The sequence below is a fragment of the Thalassophryne amazonica genome, chromosome 8, assembly GCF_902500255.1.
Source record: "Thalassophryne amazonica chromosome 8, fThaAma1.1, whole genome shotgun sequence".
In the NCBI taxonomy this organism is placed as follows: Eukaryota; Metazoa; Chordata; class Actinopteri; order Batrachoidiformes; family Batrachoididae; genus Thalassophryne; species Thalassophryne amazonica.
In genome coordinates this window covers 86,482,981-86,498,555 of record NC_047110.1, presented here as the reverse complement: position 1 = coordinate 86,498,555, position 15,575 = coordinate 86,482,981, and the positions used below count along the sequence as shown (strand labels likewise).

At 41.5% G+C, this 15,575-nt stretch overlaps 1 protein-coding gene across 2 annotated transcripts in view; it reads left to right on the top strand.

Annotated features, from left to right (window-relative positions):
* The window catches only part of si:dkeyp-19e1.3 (USP6 N-terminal-like protein), a 73,768-nt gene extending 59,657 nt beyond the window's left edge, over positions 1-14,111 (top strand). For both annotated transcript variants that reach the window (XM_034176878.1, XM_034176877.1), the window contains exons 9-14: positions 3,410-3,530; positions 4,272-4,366; positions 8,721-8,786; positions 8,968-9,067; positions 11,065-11,217; positions 11,580-14,111. In XM_034176878.1, the coding sequence (XP_034032769.1) occupies positions 3,410-3,530; positions 4,272-4,366; positions 8,721-8,786; positions 8,968-9,067; positions 11,065-11,217; positions 11,580-12,970 (1,926 nt within the window). In that variant the 3' untranslated portion in view covers positions 12,971-14,111. The remainder of the gene's footprint in view (positions 1-3,409; positions 3,531-4,271; positions 4,367-8,720; positions 8,787-8,967; positions 9,068-11,064; positions 11,218-11,579) is intronic.
* The last annotated feature ends 1,464 nt before the right edge of the window (positions 14,112-15,575 follow it).

Below are 15,575 nucleotides of genomic sequence, written 5' to 3'. Positions count from 1 at the left end.
AATAACATAAAATAACTTTCCCGTGTTGAATTGGCAGGGCAGTATTAAGAAACTGAACCACACATGAAGTTGAAACTGGTATCGACCTTTGAATTTTCACTTGGGCTTGAAAAAATGGAAATAGTAACGGCTCAGCTCAACGGCTTCATGACATTAAAATCGAACCTGTTCATAATACATTTAGATCAATTCAGGGCTCAGTGTATGGATATAATCCTATCTTTTGATTTAAAATTGATTTCCCATTTGTGTTGATAATTTGTACACACAGTTTACATACTGTAAGTATTACAGTGTGTACTGAGTGGCTGTAATACAGTGACAAGAGATCAGATCAAATATTCTAAGTCAGTTTCTTCTCATTTAGAGCTTCAAGTGAAATTATTTATTTATGAGTATGGCTCAGCCTGAATCGAGCAGTAATACCACTATATACCGACAACTTCCCCTTTTAATACTACGTGTACTTGAACTGGCTGAACAAAATGTACAAGGTCTCTTAGATAATAAACCGACCCTTTTATTTTTTTTTTAACTATATGGATTTGAATGACATGCGATTACACCAATCATGCTTGAACCCTCGTGCGCATGCGAGTTTTTTTCACGCGTGTCGCTGACATCATTTCCCTGTGGGCAGGCCTTGAGTGAGATGTGGTCCCGCCCTCTCGGCTGAATTCCTTTGTTTCACACGCTGCTCGAGACGGCGCTCGTTGCTTTATCAAAATTTTTTCTGGACCTGTGAGGAATATCCGAGTGGACACTATTCGAGAAATTAAGCTGGTTTTCTGTGAAATGTTTAACGGCTGATGAGAGATTATGGGGTGTTTCTGTCGGTGTAAGGACTTCCCACGGAGCGGGACGTCCTGCAGCACTTCCAGGCGCCGTCGTTGGCCTGTTTCGAGCTGAAAACATCCTAATTTAAGGCTTAATTCACCCAGGACATCGTGAGAGAACAGCGAAGATTCAGAAGAGGCCGGCATGAGGAATTTATGCGGACATTTCACTGTTTAAGGACATTTTTTTAATGAAAGACGTACGCGCAAATTCGCCGAGTCGTTTCCGTGACGACTCGGCAAATCTGTGTGCGCCGCGACAGGAAGAACACCTCCGTGTTGAAAACCATTTGTAGAATTCAGGCGGCTTTTAATGGCTTTCAACAAGTAACTGAGAAATTGTTTAACAGCTTGGGCATGTTCCAACTTGCCCGTTAAGATTTCCAACGGAGGTGTTTTTCCTGCCGCGACCCCCCGCGGTCGGGTCCGGCCCGACATGCGACTCTGCCCGCACGTTCTTTCATTACAAAATGTCTGTTAACAATGGAATGTCCGAATAAACTCCTCATGCCGACTTCTTCTGAAAGTTCTCTGTTCTCTGACGACTTACTGCGTCAACAGAGCCTGAAATGTGGAAGTTTTCAACTTGAAACGGCGAGACGCTGCCGCCTCGAAGCGCAGATCGCCGTCAGGCGCCGTGGACCGTCCTTAAAGCGACACTACCAGACCAAAATCTCTCATCAGCCGTTAAAATTTTTACCGAAAACCAGCTGAATTTATTGAATGGTGTCCACTCAGTTGTGCCTTACAGTTTTGAAAAAATTTTTATCAAACAAAGCAACAGTCTCTGAGCCATTCCTAAACAATGAAAAAAATCGACGAGCGGGTGGACGACTCCTCACTCAAAGACTGCCCACAGGCGAATGACGTAACCGACAGGCGTGAAAAAACTCTCGCATGCCCACGAGGGTTCAAGCATGTCTGATGTAATCACACGTGATTCAAATCCATATGGCTTTTGAAAAAATAATAAGGTCGGATACTTTTCTAATAGACCTCGTATACTGTAGTATCGCTAGGCCCCATTAAAAAAAAAACAAAAAAAAACATCAGTTGATCATCCCTGCACGCTTGCCGAAATCTGTCCGCATCATTTTTACTTTATATTTATTTAATTTTTTTGGCGAATTTCATTGACTGTGGTATAGCTGGTGCAAGAACTGGCACGAGACTGCCCTTTTGGAGACTGGCATGTCTGCTAGGTGGTGAGTGTGCTTTGGCCGAAGACGGCCGACGTTTACTTGCAGCTTGACAATTAAATGGAGAATTAAATGCAACGTGAGGTTTTCCTCAGGGAGATGTAGCTCTGTGCCCACACATTCTATTCCATGTGCCTTCTGGCGAACTGTAGCTGAAATTCTGAAATCTTTTGAAGAAAAAAACTTCTCTCTTGTTGAATCAGAGAAAACTATCTGCCCTTTTTCTGATGTCAAGGATGATTTTAGAAAAAGTTTTATGGGGCCTTATGATGCTGAAGAAATAATTCTGGCGTTACTGATTGAGGATGTGCTCTAACATTATATTTTGTCCATTTTGTGTTTTCATTTCTCATGGCACCCCAAGAAATTACAACTTTATTCTTCCGTGTGTTCTTCCAAAAACTTCATGTGTGGACTTAGAGTGACTTTTGATTTCAGACATTATGACTGTACAGAGTTTGTCTCCATGATGTTAAAACATCTGGCATCTGCAGCTCAGCTGGAATTATCCGTGTCTTTGATTATAGCAGGTCTAGAGGTTTCCAAACCCACGTTTATGTACATCTCAACATGTGCGTATTGTATGTTAATTCTTGAATACGTCAAGCTGCTGCAGACGTATTAAAACTCTGTCTTGCTTCTTGCTGAGTTAAGAGAAAAATGGAGCACACGGACTTATTTGGTCATCATGTCTTACTCACAGGCAAATACAATCCAGCTCAGATTGTTTTTTGTTTTTTTTTTTGAGGGGGAGGGGGGGGGCTTTGGTTCCTGTGTTGTTGAGGTGTTTGAGCCAGAGGAAGTGGACATGCAGTGTTCTGTTTTTTTCTTTGTCCTTTTTTAATCCCTCCTCTTCTCACACAGCTCATAAGAAAGTGGGTCAGTAGGAGACAGAGGGGAGGAAGGGGGGGGGGGGGGGGGAACAGTATTTGTCCATTTGCTTATGTGATGGTCGAGTGGAATTTGGAGAATGTGCAGTTTAACATCTCTGTAACTATAATTAATTCAGCAGTGCTGCCTTGAAAGGTTATTTTGGAGATTTCACCCCAAAGTGGGCAATAAATCTGCCTTAATATGGACAAATGTCGTGCGTGTGTGCGTCCTGGTTTATCACTGAGTCATCACCGTGATTCAACTGCAACACACGGTGAACATTACTGGGAAAGCAACTTTCACGACTCTGAATATTTGAACAGCATCTTTTATAACATGGTAGTCGTGTACGTATAGAAAGTGCCTGCAGTTGATCTGACTTCACTGCACATCAGATATTTATCCCCCCCCCCGTGTGTGTGTGTGCAATAATCTATGAAAAATTTTTCCCATTTGCCCCTTCATTATTAAACAGACATGTCTGCTCTTGTTTCCCCACAGGAGGTGAGTTACTGCCAGGGAATGAGTCAGATCGCTGCCATCTTGCTCATGTACCTCAATGAAGAAGATGCCTTCTGGGCTCTGTCCCAGCTCCTCACCAACACCAGGCACAGCATGCATGGTAAATGCTGAATGATCTGGAAGACAACTAGTGGAAATGACCTTTGAAGGAATTGAAATTGCACAACTTGAAACCAGCTGAGAATTTCACATGACAAAATTTAGAGCATGTACTACATGGGCCTAATTATAGTACAAGCTTCTTTTTTTCCTTTCCTTTTTTTTTCCCCTCTCAAATCTGCTTTGAAGCTTGGGGGGGGGATGGGGATCTTATAATCAGACTCTTTTTATTTTTGGGCCAGAACTGTAGATTCAAATGTGGTTTTCAAAATCCAAGGTTTTGGTTAAATAAATTGGTATTCAGTAGTGATTGTATTTAGTTGCTGACACGTGTCCAGTTATGAATCATTCATTCATTCACACCTTTTTTTTCTTCTGGTTTCAGCTCTGAGGGTTTTTTTTGTGTGTGTGCATTGCTGAAGTGTACTTTTTATTATTGGCATTTCTTCTTTTATCATTTGAGTTTATTTTGTTTAGTGCTTTGTTTTTTGGGAAAGTCAGAAATAATAATTCATACAATTTTAACCACTTATCTGGCATCAGGTCGGGGGGAGAAATAATGTTTTTTATTATTATTAATAACAAAAGTGAGATTTTTTTTTCAGTATATAAGTCGCACTCGAGTATAAGTCACAGGACCTCCCAAATTACAAAAAAAGAGAAAAAAAGTTTTTTAAAAGTATCTCTAGTCTTTATAGTCTAGTCAGCATAACATGTTGTCCCCATTTTTCCCCCCTTGTAGGTTTCTTCATCCCAGGATTTCCCAAACTGCATCGTTTTCAGACGCATCATGAGTTGATCCTCTCCAAAATGCTGCCTAAACTGAAGAAGCACCTGGTGAGTAAGATAATGTGATTATCTTTAGAAGGGGCTTAGAGGTAACTGACTTCAAATTAATAGGGCTATGAACAGGAAGCATTTCTTTAAATGTCAGACGGAGCTAGCTTAGTAACATTGTTTATAACCCTCTCACACCTTTACGATTAAGCCAGCATATGCCGACATATGAAAAATATGCCGAATACGCCGGATACAATGAATAAGTTATGCAGCTGTCACACCTTTGCGATTTATCCAGCGTATGCTGACAGCCCCGTTTCCACCGAGCGGTCTGGGTCAGTACTGCACGGTATGGTACGACCGGGTCGGAACGGTTAAGTCTGGCTTGATTTACATTTCCACTGCTGGCAGAACCCTTTTGTTTGGCAGGCAGAACATGTAAATACTGGCAAGCACTTCATCGAGCACGCATACGCTGTCACTCAGCCTCTCCCACTCCATACGGAGGTCAAACAGAATAATTTAACATTTTTTTTTATTTTATTTTATTTTTGTCTTGGTGGATCATGGGATTTATTTTCATCCCGTGCAGAATGCTGAAGAATCGACTGATGTCTGTGGTAAACGCTGACATGAATGAATGAGGCGCTATGACTCTTTGAACTTTTAAAATAAGTTAGTTTTCTTATTGTGGTGCAAATTGCTGGTGTTCTCTGGTTCAGGCTGAGAAATGCACAAAACTCAGAGGGACTTCTTTTAAAACGCTACATTTCTTCAGCTACAACAAGTATTTTCAGATGTCATTTTCCAAAATTAGTACGCTTTATGTGGATATGTTTTCGTCAGGCTGTGATGATGAATCCGAATTGGAACAAACAGGTAAGATTAAGACTTTATGCTGCGTGTGTATGGTTTTAATATTTGAAACAGTCTGAACTGTTCACACAAAGACTGCAGCTTTCAGTTGTTCAGCCAATCAATGGACAGCATCAGTGGACATATTTTGACTTATGAGTAACTTAAGAAATGTGTGTCAACAATTGCATAACTTACCTACAGCTTATGGCCCACATATGCGTGACGTATGAGACATACGCTGGCATGCGTCAAAAATATTGTGCATGCGCAAAATTTTGATGTACTCTCTGTATTACAACTAGGGTTGGGTATCCAGAACCGGTTCTTTTGGAGTATCGTTAAGAAATGATTCGATCCACCGACATCGACAGCCTTTTTGCATAACGATTCCCTTATCGGTCCTTCAAGAGCGGCCGTTGTTTTTGAGGGTGTTTGTCAGGAAAATGATAATTTCTCTACGTTGATTGCAGCGCGGCTTTGCTTTGAACCTTGAACCAATGAAGCAGTGCTTCAATCTGCTGCTTCGTTGGTTCATTGTTTCGCTCCTCGATGCGGCAACTCCGCTTCTTAACCCCTCTCAAAGCCATTAAAATATGTCAATCGTGAGTCACTTTTGTGTGGATTAAAGTGACTAACTGGGACTCCTATCTTGTTGCGAGAAAGAAACGAGAATCGTCTTCCGTTCCAATGCATCAAACACTGCGCCGCTCTCTGCTGAGTCGAGTCCGCTCGGAATTTATAACTTCAAAGCAAATTGCCGTTTAAATCAAATGACGCCTCTTTCCCAATGTTGTAATAGAAACAATAAACTGCAATTGATCAAAATGTTTTTTGTTTTTTTTTCCCCAAAATGAGACGTCCAGCACTGACGTGCAGCAGCCCAATACTGTATGGCTGCAGACCTGCAGACTCCAGCGGTAAGCTGAGCTCAGCTCAGATGTATGGAAAGACAATCATGCCATTAATGTCTGAAAGGAAATGCTTTGGACAAAAACTACAGATTTAGTTAATTTCTATTTATGTCCAGAGATCAAGGATCCAGTGACGAGTTTCATATTTATTTACTTTAAGACTCAATAAAATGTTGTTGGCTTTTTACCTACCTATTTACAGCAGCTGCTTTGCATGCACATAGTTTTATATGCACAGACTTTCATCTAGTTAAATAAAGGTTAAAAATATTTACGGCGATGAGGGTTTTTATTGTTTTGTTCTTTTTTTGTTTTTTCCTGTTTTTAAAATCATTGTTTTAAATGTACCTTCTCTGTATTTTATGTATTTTACTTGTTTGCCTTTTTAATCACTTTGTGATGTCGTAGCTATGAAAGGTGCTATAGAAATAAAGTTGACTTAACTTACTTACATGAAAAATGCTGCCAAAGAGGATTCAAGAGCTTTTGTCGGTTTTTAAGGATTAGAAAGGTCTGAAAACACATCACAGTTTGGCTGATAATTCTGCAGACATCATGGTTAGGATTCAGGTTACCTTCACTGTGCTTGAGCTATGTATTCTTTCTTACACTGCCTTCTACTGTGGAGAGTCTTTTCTCGCCAACTTGGGTTTTTTCTGCCTGGCTATATAAATGTCTGTTGAATATAAACTCCGTATTTTCCCTAAGGATGAGATCTCAATACATCACTTTAAACTCAAACTGCAGGGAGAATCACTACGCCACCGTCCAAAACTGCTTTAAGTATTTTTCCTCACAGTGATGCTTTTAGAATAGTGATTACTAAGGGGTTTTTTCCCCTTACCACTAGTTTTTCTTACTCCTGATCACCTCAGCAGGGAATTTCCCAGATCATCATAGGTCTGGGTTTTTGAAAAGTGCAAAAATGAAAGTCTTAGGCTAAGTCATAGTCTGAGACTCACAAGACCAGTGGTTAAAATACAGTATCGGTCTTTAGCATGAACCATCTGATGAGAGAGTCTTTGACTAAGGAAAGTCCTTGACTGACTTGATGGACAAACTACTTACTGTGTAAATAGTCTAGATGTTCCTGCCCTTTATGCATGTTCAATAGCCTGGAATCTCATTATCCGCCCGGTATGAAATATGCGGGATATAGCGATCAGCATGCTCATCTGTCTGTCCATCTGTTTTCGCTTGTTGGCGTGATATCTCAAGAACCACTTGACCAATTTCATTCATATTTAGCATAAGGGTGTACACGGGTGATCCACCGACACTTTGCATTATTGATTTGTTTCATCTTTGTTGTGGTTTAGTTTTAAGACAAGTTTGATCATCGTCAGTGCATATTTTGAGGATGTGAAACTTATGTTCACCTGCACTGAGTGCAAACGATGTGAAAATGAAAAGAAGCAAAGCTTCTACCGACGCCGAAATGTACAGTCTCCTTGAGGAAACATGGCTCAAAAGAGAACTGCTGCTGTTTGAAGTTAAACCTGACCAAAAAAATAAGCAAAATTGAGTTTGGTTCTATATTCTTGGGTTAAAAATTTAGTGTTAAAGATAAGCACTTGTTGGTTGTTGTGGTGTTTGGAGAACATTGTAAGGAACACTTGACACTATGGGTTGGAGTTACGGAAGCAAAAATGAACGTCGCAGTGATGATTTACCTATTTTCACCTATCAAACAAGTGTGCAGTGATTTCAGAAATGGAAATGGGAGTCATTCAGTTGTCAAACACATTTTCAGCCCAAGCAGACTTAATATTGCATGCCTCTTGCTACAAATTTCAATGAATGTACTCTGTAAAATGTCCCTATAATATGATACCTGGGTTGATATGATTCCAAAAAAAAACTTTTTTCCTTCTCAATCAAAATCGGTGAAAACATTATAAATCTGAGGGACTGGGGAAACCCCAGCAATCTTAATAACCCCTCTGTTGATTTGTCGCCTCCTCTCTCTGAATTGAAGCACAACAGCTATTGCTTTCCTGGCCTTAGACCAGGACTAACAGGCTTAACCCACCTCAAATGGGTGGTCTGAATTGTAGACCTGTGTACTAGAGTTAGACAGGTCTAACTTGTCAAGTCTGTCCCCACAGCACGCCACCATTTTTAGTACCCAAACTAAAGTTTGTGTACTAAGCCTTGTCTCAGTCTATGTCCCTTAGTACTGCTTCATAAAAACAAGGCCCTGGACTTTAAGTTGAGGAAGGGAACTCATGTCACAGAGGGTCACCCTTTTTAGTCTGGTCTGCTTGAGGTTTCTTCCTCAAATCATCAGAGGGAGTTTTCCCTTACCACTGTCACCTGTGTGCTTGCTCTGGGGGTTGGTAAGGTTAGACCTTACTTGTGATTTGGTGCTGTATAAATTAAATAAATTGAAAATTGATGTGTAAATCCACCTGCTGAGACAGGATCTTGCAGCATCTTGGCCCTTCGTTGTACACTATTCTAATCCTTGTAATCCTAGAATTCTGTCCTAATCTAATGGCAAAGTAACCTCTGCTTTCTGAGTAATGCTGTAAAATGCCACATGTTCAAAATGTCACTAAAAAGCAACAGGCCACTCAGAACAAACGGGGAAGAGATTTATACATAAAAAAAATGATTTTCTGTTACTTGCTGACCCACAGGACAAGGAGCAGATGACAACAGGGCTTTACTCCACCAAATGGTTTCTGCAGTGCTTCATTGACAGAGTGAGTCCCCACAATTTAATTTTGTAAAATATGAAGTGGAACAGTGTTTCTTCTGTGGATCTTCCTTGTTTGTTCCCATTCCAGATGTGTTGGCGTCTAAACTCTTTGAAGATAGGCCCACATGGGATTTTTTTTTGTAAAACCTCACTGTTTGTCTTCTGCTGTATTTCCTGCATAACAGACACCTTTCACCCTCACCCTGCGTTTGTGGGACATTTACATTTTGGAGGGAGAGAAGTTGCTGACTGCGATGGCTTATACAACCGTCAAACTACACAAGAGTAAGTCGGAGGCCGACTGAATTATCCTCTATTCTGTGCCGCCCTGAATGAAAGCAGCTCCTTGCCCGGAAACGGTCGGAGCTGCCGCTGTGTGGATTTCACGGCACGCTGTGCCTCCTGACCAAATGGCTTCACATAATGCCAGCTTGCTATGGAGAACAACTGAAGGCTGCCTCCACACAGACCATCTCAGCACATTGGCTGATTTATTCCAAAATACGTTTGTTGGTTGTCTAGTTGTTTATGTGATATCATAAAGTTAGGAAGGATTTGGACCTTTGTGATTTACACTGTAACTCGGTGCTGTTTGTTTTTGGAATGTTACATTAATGCAGGTTTTCCCAAAGCCTAGGCTTGTACCCTGTAAAATCCACCAAGTGAATAGATAAATAAATTCATCCATCTCCTCCAGTTTAGCACAGTTATAATATAATTTCAGAAATGTTTGTATGTTTTGTGTGTTTGTTTGTAGGTTGACACCAGAACTGCCCTGAAAGAGTTGTTTTGCCAAAGGTCAAAATCATTGGGGTCAAAGATAAAAACTGTGATTGATCTGTTTGTTTCTACCAACCTTGATATGTGGAAGACGTCAAACCCCAGAATTGCCTTTAAACAGTTTGTTTTGGCAAACAGCAAGGTCATTAGAGGGGGTGGTCAAAGGTCAAAATTATGTTTTAATCATTTTATTTCATGCATATTTACACCAAACTTGGAACAAATATGGAGTTGGGTTGTGGAACTACCCAGGTGAGGTCAGAGCTTCCAAAGGTCAGTGGTGACCTTGTGTGTGTGTGTGTGTGTGTGTGTGTGTGTGTGTGTGTGTGTGTGTGTGTGTGTGTGTGTGTGTGTGTGTGTGTGTGTGTGTGTGTGTGTGAGAGAGAGAGAGAGAGAGAATGTGAGCAATCAGTGTAAAGCATTAGAAAATGCAGTTCATTCATTCATTTTCTATACTCGCTCACTCCAGTCAAGGGTCATGGGCGGGGGGGTGGCTGGGTACACCCAGACAGAACACCAGTCTGTCGCAGGGCCACATATAGACTGACAAACACATTCACACTCACCTGTGGTCAAGATAAAGTCACCAATTCACCTACATGTCTTTAGAGGTGGGAGGAAGCTGGAGCCCCTGGAGGGAACATATGCAAACACGGGGAGAACATGGAGACTCCACACAGAAAGGACCGAGCGGGAAGGGATCCCACGACCTTCTTGCTGTGAGGCAGCAGTGCAAACCACAACAAGGAGCCACTGTGCCACCTTATATGTTAAATGGAGTCCATTTATCATTTAAGGTGATATCCGTCTGTCTGTCCGTCAGTTGTATTAATTGGTCTAGTCCTCCCAGGTCCTTTTGTTGATTTCTACCAGACTTCGCATGCCAAAGACGTTTGACCCTGAAACTGCGATTTGAAAAATAAATTTCGCTGAAGGACGGGGTATTTGATTTTCAATCTGATTTAGACCAGATGTGGCACACATCTAGGTGAATTCCATAATTGCCCTGGCAAGATCCTCTAGAGGGTAGTTATTTGGGTAAACTAAAGGTCCTTGGGGTCAAATGTCAAAATTGCTGTTGCTATCTTCATGCCCACAGATTCTATTGGCTAGTAACTCAAAAACAATAAATATCATCATGTAACTGACCAAATTAAAAGTGCATATAACAAGACCAAACCCTTTCAACATCTGGTGACCTTTGATGCACCAGATACATCAGAAAAGTGATGCTGCTTTGCCTGTGTAATGTCCCATTGACGTTTCTGCCACTGGATGCTCGTCAGTGAGACAGACACCAGAGAAACCCTTAACTTTCTGATTGTTCCACAGTGGTTACATGTCTTCTAAAACTTTAAATCCACAGTAACGTACATGGGTTTGGCAGTTTTATTTGATGTTAACAGTCTAGGTCCGGTGGTCACGACCACCACCTCTGTTTGTTTCTTTGACTTTTATCTTGACCTGTTCTCTAATTTGTTTCTCGGTTTTTGTCCAATCAGAACGTCTTCTGAAGCTTCAGTTGGAGGATTTGAGGGAGTTTCTTCAGGAACAACTCGCTGATTCTTTCTTCCTGCCTGACGATGTGGTGATTGAACAGTTACAGACTGCCATGTCTGAGCTACGCAGTAAAAAGTTGAGCCAACCTCCTCCAGGTACAACCTGCACAAATGAATGACAAACAAATGAGCTTTTATAAACCTTGGTCAGAATTCATGGAAAGTAATCTGTGAATTAAATTAGAATGTAGCAAGGTCAGAATGATGTGTGGTTTTCTAATGTCTCACTTTTTATCCCCCTGGTATGAAATACGGGGGGGGGAGTATAGTGATCATCATGTCCATCCGTTTTTGCTTGTTAGCGGAATATCTCAAGAACCAGTTGACCAGTTTCATTCATAATTTGCATAAGCGTGTACTTGGGTGATTCCCGACACTTTATATTACTGATTTGTGGAGACCTGGGGGATCTGTCATCTTGTGATGACTCTTGTTGATGGATTCTGTTTTCTTTCTAGCCAAGTCTGAAGAGCTGCCAAAGAAGCCTCTTGGTCAGGAGAGACCTGTTGTCCTCCTGCCTGACACTCCTCTGAATGTCAAGATGAACCCACAGTCCCCAGCAGACACTCAGGAAAATGATTCCATCAACCAACACCAGACGTCCTCTTTGACGGAGGAGCAGCACTCGAGCCCCTCTGTGGTGCATAGTCCTTCACCAGACCCAGTTGTAGTGCATAAAGAAGAACCCCCATCTACTAAAGACCTTTGTCCAACACCTCCATTACCTCCAAAAGTAGACAAACCTCGTATAAAGGTAGAGCTAGTCCATGAAATGAAGGAGTCGCACGCTGAGTTCGGACAGACCGCGGTCAACCACCACGGAGACTCTGAGACCCAGGAAGAGGCTGTGGAGTGGCCTCCACCATATGAACCTCCTGCTTCAGATGTTCTCACCATGCAGGCTGAAGAAGAGATTCTTGACCTTCCAGATTTACCGCCTCCACCTTTAATTTACCTTGATGAGATGGACCAAAGACTTCCGGGCAGTGAACCTCCCTGTTTAGGGAATGACACTGAGCCACACACAAAGACTCACCGGCCTATCCTCAGCGCCGCCTCGCTACTGCGCTCAGACCGCACAAATCAAGTGAAGCAATATCCAAGACAATACCCCAAACCACGGAGTTCCTTTGATCTTGCACAGAGAATACTTGCTTCTTCAAAGTCTTCTCACTCACGTGCTCTCACCTCAACTCCTTCCTCTCCCAGCCATCCTCCCCTGAAGCCAACCAAGTTTCCGGTCTCTCTCTCTGTGGCAGTGCCTGAAGGGAACAGACGGCCTTCCAACACCTCACAGTATGACAACCTTTCTGAGGCTGATGAGGAGGACCACTGTCCAGAGAAGCTGCTGGAAGCTGGGCGTAGTTTGACACCTGAAGGCGCTCCGGCTGCGTACGTCAGTCACACAGGCTATGAGCCGATTCTCCACACTCTTCCTCCATCCCCCGTGTTCATCCCTCCTTCACCTTCTCCTACTCCTCCCTCAGCGCGTCCTCTCCCCAGTTTGCCACAGGAGCTAGAATATCAAAAAGATACCAGCTGGGTGGAGGACTCCATTGTCCCCCCTCCTCCACCTTGTTTTGCTGACAGGCTCACTCCCGTCCACTGCAGCACAGCCGGTCATTCAGACTCAAACGCAGCCACCTCACCAAGTTACTCTAAACCTTTTTCTCGGGGCCCCAGGGACCGTTCCGCCTTCCCTGCACCACTGCTGTACACCAGGTCTCCCCTGATCTACTCCAAGCCCCCAGGACAGTCAGCAGTCGAGGTACCCCTGGTCCAGACCACCCCAGACTTTTGCAGGGTCAGTCCAGGAGGACACCAACTGCCCAAGTCGGTGACTTTTTGAAATGTCTCAGTACCTAGTGTGATACGAGTTAAAGCGGGTTCATAAGTATTTGGACAGTGACACCCCCCTTTTTTTTTTGCCTCTGTGAACCACCATAATGGAGGTCAAATGAAGCAAGATGTGCTAGCAATGTAGATTCAACAGGTTTTAACAAAAATACTGCATTAACCATTTAAGAATTAGACATTTGTTTTAATCTGCTGTCCCTCTATTTTTAGAGCCAATACGTAATTGCACAAACTACGTATAACTCCACCATGACTTTGTGACTGGTAGTGCAACCAGTAAAAGTTGCACTTTTTAGTTTCTCCAGTCACACCCATGGAAGCCTATAACTCACCGTTGTTCTTTTTGGCTTCTGTCATTCAGTTTTTGAGATCTGCCTACTGCAGACAGGTTTACCAGACTGTTTATACTGTACGTCTTAATGATTGAGGTGAATCAAGTCTCCAAGATGTTTTCAGTGATGTGTTCATGTATACTTCCAGAATGCAAAAGTGATATTTGTATTAAAAATAATATGCATATTTATCCAATTACTTATGGGCTTTGAAAATGTAAAGCAGGTAGCTTGGCAGAGTAGAGGTTGAACTACAGATATGTAGACCTGGGTTTGTTTTCCAGTCACATTACTTGTCACTGTCCTTGGACAAGACACTTCATCTTCAGCTATAAGTGGGGTCCAAGCTTGGTAGAGGAAGTACAGAATCTGCAATGGACTTTCATCTTGTCCAGGAGTTGTAGGCGCTCATCCACTTCATGCTACAGTAGCCACAGATATATACCGGTACCACCTTAGGGCCTGTATAAGGCAACAAGCAACCTTGAATCTTTTTTCATTTCAATGACATTGAGGCAAAATCCCTGAAAACTCAGTCCAAATACTTATGAACCTGATTGTGTGTATGAGTCGAGCTTTATAGTGCTTGAGTCAGTTTCAAGATTAAGAGAAAGGCCTCAAGTATGGCCAGAAGGTATTCGGTGTGTCAACTGTTTAAGTGTAAATGGGTTTTTATTGTTATACTGTATATACAGATTTGTCATACTTGCACATTTTCTGAAGGGCAGTTACATTTTTTTGTCATATTTAAAAGTGCTTTTTGTGTTACTGTTTGCTGCATGAACAGCAACTATATCAGGTTTTTTGCTGTTGTTGGTGTGCGAGACCACATTTAGGCTTCAGTCTGATTGATAGCTTCATACAATATTTACAAGTAAACTAATGCCGGCTCAGCACTTCGGTTCATACCCTGTTAATTTTACTGGGTTGCAACCAAGTGTCTTAACCAAACTCCATGCAAGGGCTTTTGATGTTGCAGTGTAAGGACATCTCCACACTGATTCAGTGCGAGTGTGAGCAGGCTCACTGATCTTAAATTTTGTTTCATTATTTTGCATCTTATAAGCCAGAATAAGCTTTATGTCCCAATAAAAAATTGTGCATTTGGACTTTTGACAGAAATGTGAAAATATTTGTCATGAAAAGGAGGAGTTTGCAGAAGGTCATTGACTCTAGTTTTATGGTAAAAGCAAAGTAAGTAGCTGGTATACTGTGGATGTTAAACATACACTTGTTGCTTTGCCTTCTTTCATACCACCATCCTTCTTTTAATGTAATGTCAATAATACTGTATGTATAAGTATGCAAAGCTACACCTTGTGCAAGTATTACTTACTAAACATAACACCTCAAATACAAAGAAATTAACATTCCTTAGTAGAAGCACCACCTAGTGGCAGAGTTTTGGTTTCAGCTCATAGCCAGCGCCATGTTTTTGGCAAGAGTGTCGTTGACCTATGTTACACATTTAGGCTGGTACATCAAAATACTTTGATAGGGAATAATGTGTATGTGGGTGATTCTTTAACTACGGGCACTATTGGTCTTGTAAATGCAATTTACCACCACACCATTGCCTTACAATATAAAGCGCCTTGGGGCAACTGTTTGTTGTGATTTGGCGCTATATACATGGGCTCTGATGTCACTGTTTATCTCCATAGAAACTACCCAAACAATCTTTCATACAAACTGTTTACGGACATTACAGTGTTGTGGTGGAAATTACGGCAATAGTGTGGGACAACTACATTTTGTTTAAAAAAAATCAGTTGTATGACATTGAATACCCCAATTATGTTTTATTTTACTGATATTTTATTCAGAGATATTTTAAAACAGAAAAAACATTTCTTTACCATTCATTTTTATCATTGAAGATCAAAAGTCTGGGTGTGGGACAAGCACAAAACGGCAATATTTGCATATAATGATGCTGAAAAAAGGTGAAAGTCATCATAGACTACTAGAACAAATTTCTTAACACACTTTCATTGTAAAGATAACTATAAAAGTGTGAAATTTCCCCTTTGTTCTGTTTTTCATACAATATGATCAAAGGACATAAGTGCCCGTAGTCTAAGAATCACCCGTGTATAAGATCCTTTTTGTTACAGAAGCAAAAGATTTCATAAGTACAGATATATTTTAGAGACACTGCAGTAACAAAATTAAAGTTTCAGAGAAATGGGAGTTAAAGCCATAATACTGAAGAACGTACGGTCATATTTTATACAAATGTTTTGCACTGATCTCGTAGCAGTT